Source organism: Mytilus trossulus, chromosome 6 (assembly GCF_036588685.1).
Source record: "Mytilus trossulus isolate FHL-02 chromosome 6, PNRI_Mtr1.1.1.hap1, whole genome shotgun sequence".
Classification (NCBI taxonomy): Eukaryota; Metazoa; Mollusca; class Bivalvia; order Mytilida; family Mytilidae; genus Mytilus; species Mytilus trossulus.
Window position 1 is genome coordinate 59,253,851 of NC_086378.1, and position 7,356 is coordinate 59,261,206.

The following is a 7,356-nucleotide window of genomic DNA, read 5'->3' on the forward strand; positions in this document are numbered from 1 at the left end:
TGGAATTTGGTTCATACGCACGTACAAATAAAGGCAACAGTAGTATACCGCTGTTCAATACTCATAAATCCATGGACAAAAAACTAAATCGGGGTAACAAACTAAAACCGAGGGAAACGCATTAAATATAAGAGGAGAACAACGACACAACACCAAAACGCAGCACACACAGAAACGGACCAAGCATCAGACAAAATACCACGAAAATAACAAATATAACATCAAAACCAAATACATGAATTTGGGATAGACAAGTACCGTGCAAAAACAATAATTACTATTATGATAAAATATATGTAGAAACAACGGTCGGTAATTCATTGTTTAATTAACACAAAAAAAACCTGAGGATCAAGCTATGTTTGTAGTACGTTTTTCTTTCTTTAATATGTTTATGAAAGATAATAAGAAAAACACTGCATTCCACCCTATAATATACTGAACGACTTTAGAAACGCAACACTCATTTTGTTGATTTTTTTTACCAAATCTTGTTTGATTCTCTTACAACTACTTTTCATGCTTATCATGCTTCTTTCTCCTTACAAAATTCAAAATCTGACTTACCTGTGGTTATTGAACATACCTAATTTTTGAAGTCGGATGAATTTCTTTAAAGCGAAATGTTGGTTCCACGAAAGGTTGTTTCATTTTTTTTGCTTTGTGAAACAGTTCTTTCGATCCTTTGCCTTACTTACTTCTTTTTTAAATGTTGCATCTCCATTTTGCCAAGTCTGAGAAATAAAAAAACAAACAACTGAACTAGCCCTTAAGAATACTGCAAACATGAAAACATAAATGTGCTACAACCATAACGTATGACGTCAGAAACTCGTACTACTGTCCTGCCGACAACGATACAAGTAGACAAGATTTGTTGCTGGCCATCAATGAACAGATCAACGTGTAGTGACAATGAAACATCAACAGAATTTGATTATGCAACGTCATTTGGCAATCATGTTTACGGACGCAACGTCAACTGCTAACCAAATTGCCGAGTGCCATTGAGTACAGATTCATGCCATAAATGTTTCCCATGAACTGCATTGACAAAGAATTGACTGAAGGAAAACCTGTGAAGCCCTCTAGTTCCAACCTCATAATTGCTAAACCCAATTAATGGGTTGAACAAATGCAAAATCAGAAGGTGTAAAACAAAACAAATGTCAGACAGAATTTGTTGACCTTTCTGCCAATCATTTTGAAGTTAGTAACAGCCAGTCATCGCTTTTGACGTTTACACATTCATTAAAAAATAACACAAAAATAATCTAGTGTTGCGTTTCTAAATTCGTTCAGTATATAAATTTTTCAATCGACGTTTACGATTCATCCAAGTACTCGCGAGTACTCGAGTTGTATGAGTTATATCAGAGTATTCAATTTCTGTTGTTTTGACATTCCTGGTAAATTACTGTCTGTTTCTGTATTAGCACTGTTATGGTTTGCTGTCTCTAGACCCGTAGGGTCAAACGTTAGTTTAGGGCCGATATTTCCAATACGGGCTTACAATGATGTGAATATAGGCCCAAATTATTCATTACGGACTGGCAATGAATCCTGAATAAAATGCACAATATTTTACATATTATTCAGGATTCATTGCCAGTCCATATTCGAAATAATGGACCGGGCCGAAAAGAGATATATAACTCGTGATTTATATGACCAGGACGACGTAACCAGTATGACAAATGCGTTTTTGGTACTATTAGGGCTGTTTTAATCGTATTATTTAATAAGACGTTCTATAGTATATTTAGTACAAAATACAGCAATTTTGTATATCAAATAATTCAAGTCTGTATCACCTACCCTGTATCGCATTCCCCGTATAGCTTAGCTAAACCCGTATCGCATAGCAAAACCCGTATCGCATACCTGGCTTGACGTCATGATTCGAATGATGTTAATGAATGAATTCTGACGTCTAGTTGTTGTTCCCATTAAAAAAAATGTGCTATCATTTCAACTAGTTTGATTTAAATCAGTTATGTTGTTACTTTGTAATATATTTTAAATATTTATTTAAATTAAAATATGTAGTTGGAATGACGGAAAAGTATCGTTAGCTTAGAAAATTATTTAAATACATGGTCTAAACAGTATTTGGAGAATGTGATAAGGTTATAGGGGACATTACAATGCGGATATTCAGCTAATAAATAAGTCTGTAAAAACAAGTCAGCTGAAAAAATACAAGAAAATCAAAAATTCCTTTTTCTAGCTTATATTTTCAGACGATTTAAAAAAACACTGGATATTCCACGAATCCTATTTTGTTAAGATATATGATAAACAGAATAATACATGGCAAAATCCGTATCGCCACGAGAAACCAAAATCAGTCCCGAGATTTTGCCATGTATCATTCTATTTGTATTGTAGGACAATTGTTATTCTAACATATACATATATCGTTTTATCAAACTTCAAATAAAACAAAATATGGACTTTTAAGCGCACTGCAATAAGTAAGAGTTTATATACACAAAATCATTGTTACACATATGCTTTTAGCTTACCTGGCTAGAAGGGCTAAGTGAGCTTTTCATATCATATGGTCCCGATGTCATCGTCGGAGTCGTCGTTAACTTTTATAAACATCTTCTCCTCTTAAACTACTGGGCCAAATTAAACCAAACCTGGCCTAAATCTTCATTTGGTTATTTTAGTACAAAAATGTGTACGGTGACCCGGTCAACCAACCAAGATGGGTACCATGTCTAACTAGGTAGACAGTAGATTTTTGCTTGTATCTCTAAATCTAAAGCAAAACGAAAAAAGCAGACAACCAGACCTACACTATATTGTAATGTGTAAACTAATATAAATAATGGCACGACAGTGCTCCAATTAAATATTTACAAAATTTCACATACCGCACATTGCAGAAGACAAAATGTCAAGTTTTAAACATACTTGTTATTGTACCTAAAAAAATAGATGTCAAACAGGGGTATATGTAATTACTTTTGTAGACTTTAAATGGTTTAAAAATAGAAAATCTAGAACATCAAGAAAGCAATCCTATTGACAAAGGAAAAATATATGGGAAAAGAGATATTTTTACTGGAATTCTATTCAGAAGCTTATAACATATTATTGTCATTGCCGGAAAAATATATGGGAAAAGAGATATTTCTACTGGAATTCTATTCAGAAGCTTATAACATATTATTGTCATTGCCGTGCAACATTTTGACCGGGCCTGAATAAACTAGAAGATCCAATAAGGGTTATCCACCCGGTGTTTTTTTTAATAATTTTTATAGTTGTTTACTGTTTCATCACTTTCCGTCGTTTAGAGAATGTTTTGCACCAGCAATCCTTTATGTGACTTTTTTTCAGGTGCCTGTTATTTGCTAGTTATAGATTGTTGCTGTTCTTCATATTTGATTTGCTTATATAAATACTTTGTTGATAAATCATGTCGTTTGTTTTCTTGTTTGAATTGTTTCACAAAATTATATCATTTAGGGTCTATAATAGCTGACTATATGTTTTGCTAATTGTTGAAGTCCTAACGATCACCTACTGTTGATTATCCCTACGGCATATTGCTTCTGGTGGCGATTAGTCTATTTTCATGGTCATACCGTACCTTTTTCATTGTTTGCACAATGCTTGCAAACTAGAATAAAACGCCTTGATTCATGTAAAAGAAACAAAGCAACAAAATGACATTGGACGTTGTAATGCAATTACATCTCATCTCCTTTTTAATTGGCTATATCCCGTCCACATTGTAAAATAGGCATTATTTGAAAGTGTTTTTTTCCGCCATTGTCAAGTTGGGCACGTCTAATTAGAGAGTTTCTTTATTGTTGGTGTTTTATATTTGAATAGAAATTTAAACAAACCTCACACAGTGTTTTAGTTATATAACATATACAAAATGGATGTATTTTAGGACGTCAATGGTGGAATGAAAAAGGGAGATGATTGTGTCACATATCCAAAAATATTGAATATGGATTCATTCTGCAGCATTGCCAATGAGGTAACATATAGTTATGACCAATTCATAAAATAAGTGTATATTTGTTATAACCAATTTATAAAAAAAAATCACTAGTGTTCATTAATCCAAACTTTGGAACGTTTTTACGTAATTGCATCAGAAACATTCAAGGCTTAATATTTGAAGTCTGGGGATGTATGATTACAAGTTACGTAAATACAGTACTGATGGAATTACTGCAAACACCGCCAAAGTCCTCAGCCGAGGCCATCCATCATCATGTGTTTCGACCCCAAGCTCGGTTCACTCTCAGGATGGGGGTTCCACTGTGGTGATCAATCACTGCGCATTGGTGGTAGGTTTCCAGCTACTACTATCCCTCTTCATACATATCCAGCAAGATGCTTTCTCTGCTGCTTGGTCCAGTTTCTTGATTGCTGCTTTTCTATTCTGGCCAGTCACTCCAACTGCAGAAAACATTCTCCACACTGACTGTGCAGGGAAGCCTCGGCAGTCAACCTCAACAGGAAAGTTCATGTCTGCCATCCTCTATCTCTGCACTCTACCAACAGTCCATCATATTTTGCCCTCTTTCTTTCATTTGTTTCGCCACATCTCTCCACCCTGCAGGGAACTGTCAACTCTATGATTACAACTTTTTTACTGCTTGTGGACCAAAGTACCATGTCTGGTCTTAGGTTAGTTGGTACAATATCAGGAAATTGCATCTTCTTTCCTAGATCAACTTCTAACTGCCAATTCTTCGCCTAATTAAGCATTCCTGATATGTTCTTTTTACTTTTCTGGCCTACCTCACCCTCCTTCACAAACTGGATCTTAATAGGTTTGTCTCTAATGTGTTTTGCATCTTTCCTCTGGGTCTCTATAACTTCAGCAAGTTCCCGGAGTACTTGGTTGTGTCGCCATGTATATCTCCCCTGTGTAAGAGCGATATTGCACCCTGAAAGAACATGTTGTAGAGTTCCTCTGTTTCCGCACAAGGGACAGTCTGGTGTTTCTGATAGTTTCCACCTGTGCAGATTTGAAGGTGTCGGCAACACATCATACACTATTCTCAGAAGGAACTGCAGTTGGTTTTGCGGATATCGCCATATATCTGACCATGTAAGGGATCGTTGTTCCAAATCCCATCTCGACCAAGCACCTTAGCTCCCTAACTCTACTGTCTTTGCTTGTCTGTTTTCTTCTTCTTTAGATTTTATCTCTCTTTGGACAAGATTTCGTCTTTCTTGTGTGTTAGCGTTCTTCCAGTAGCAACTTTTTGATGTACCAAGGCCCTGTCGTCCTACTGCCACTGTTCCAACAATATCTTTATGCCTCAATCTACTCTCTGCCTCTGAAACTGCTTTTGATGCTGACCATTTTCGTCCTGTTCTTAATTGGACACCTGCTGTTCTTACTTTGTCATCTCTAGATTCTTTCATCACAAGGCGACTTTTGCTAACTTTGAATTCTTCCACTAGAGATGTAAATGGTAGCTGCAACTTTGCGGTCCTGCTGTACAGTCCTACAGTTGTAAAACTTGGAGGGACACCTAACAATTTCCTTAGATGTCTGTTGATGATTCTTTCATGCATCTCAACTGTTGTCAATGATATTTCGTACAGCATAAGTGGCCATGATATCCTTGGCAAGAGACCATTTTGGTATAATTTCCCTGGTAGACCTGTCTTGTCGATGTTTATCATTCGCTCTGAAACCTGTTGTTCAATTCTCTTAATATTGTTTTTGTCACTTAGAGAGTCATCATACCATTTTCCTAAGCACTTGATGGGATTGTTTATTATTGATGGATTGACTTCTCCTTGCACCTTCAGTTCGACTTGGTCTGTTCTCTTCCCTTTCCTTATGATTAGAGCTCTAGACTTCTTTGGCTTGAAAGACACCCTTGCCCATGTTACGGTCTCTTCCAATGCCTTTAATACCTATCTAGCCTGAACATGGGTATCTGTAGTGATGGTTAAGTCGTCCATGAACACTCTATTTGGTGGTTGCCTGATGTTTTCGGCCCTTTAGTTTCTCTCTCTCCAGATTTAATAATCATATTCATTCCCATGACAAACAAGATAACTGAGATGGTACACCCAGTAACTATTCCTTTTTGTATTTTCTGCCATGTTGTTGTAAATATGCTTGTTGTAAATCGCAGCTCAATCCCACTGAGATAACTTCTTATCACTTTCTTAAAGTGGTCGGGAATATGTTAATGATCTAGTGATTGTTGTATCAGCATATGAGGAACAGTACCATAGGCATTCGCCAAATCTAGCCATACTACTGTCAGATCTTTCTTGTTCACTTTGGCCTCTTGAATAAGTTTTGAAATGATGCTTGTATGTTCAATACATCTTGAGAATCCTGGTATTCCGCCCTTCTGTACTGAAGTGTCTACATAGTTGTTATCTGTCATATATGATGTCATCCTTCTAGCCATAATAGAGAAGAAGATCTTTCTTCTACATTTAGGAGGGAAATTGTCCGAAATTGTGTGATGTCCTCCGACATTTCTTCTTTTTGAATAAAACACCCCTCTGCTTTCTGCCAACATGATGATATCTTCCCTTTCCTCACAACTACTTTCAGTAGCCTCCACAGGTGTTTCAAAATTTGGGCACTTCTTATATACCTTGAACGGGATGCCATTTGGTCCTGGTGATGATGCAGACCTGGCTTTCTTCACTACATCTGACACTTCTTTCAATGATGGTTCCTTAGTGTTCATTGGTATTTCTGGTTCTGGTACATTTTCTATCCTATCGCAGTTACCTAGATGTTCCCACTGCCTTTCGTCGCTGTGTGTCTCTGATAGATGTTTTTCCAATTTCTCTGTCGTGCTTTTTACTAAACCCGCCTTTGTTCCGTCCAGTGTTGCTTTGGTAAACTTGTAGGGGTTGGCAACAAACATTGCTCTCTTCTTCCCTCTTTCTCTCCTTGCTTTTCTGATTCTTTCTGCTCTTTGTAGATTGTTTCTTCTTTCCCTCAGTATTGATCTTAACTCATTCAATCCTTCTTTTTCCTCCTCATTTGCTCTTTTATACTGCTTTGTGACATCATTTATTTCGGTTCTGAGTGTTTGTATTTCTTGTTGACGTCTGTTATGTTTCATGTTACCCTGAGTGCCTTCTCTGGTTCCGGTGTTACTAACTTCAAATTTATCTTGTCCTACTGCATATACAATAGTTGACTATGCTGATATCTTTCTTTGTACGTCTCCAGTAAGTGTGTTATCCAAGATCTTGTCTAGGTCTTCATCAAAGATCTCCCATCTCCTATCATCTGTTGGTGGCCATTGTATCTTTTCTTTCCTGCTGTCTGCTGAAGGTGTCGATGTTCTCTGCTGATTCCAATACTCCTTCTCAATGTTGATC

The 7,356-nt window shown here is 36.7% G+C and overlaps 1 protein-coding gene across 1 annotated transcript; it reads right to left on the minus strand.

Annotated features, from left to right (window-relative positions):
- Window positions 1-6,191: 6,191 nt before the first annotated feature.
- LOC134722855 (uncharacterized) lies at window positions 6,192-7,094 on the minus strand. The gene has a single exon (XM_063586487.1). The coding sequence runs from the start codon at window positions 7,092-7,094 to the stop codon at window positions 6,192-6,194; it is 903 nt and encodes a 300-aa protein (XP_063442557.1).
- Window positions 7,095-7,356: the final 262 nt, after the last annotated feature.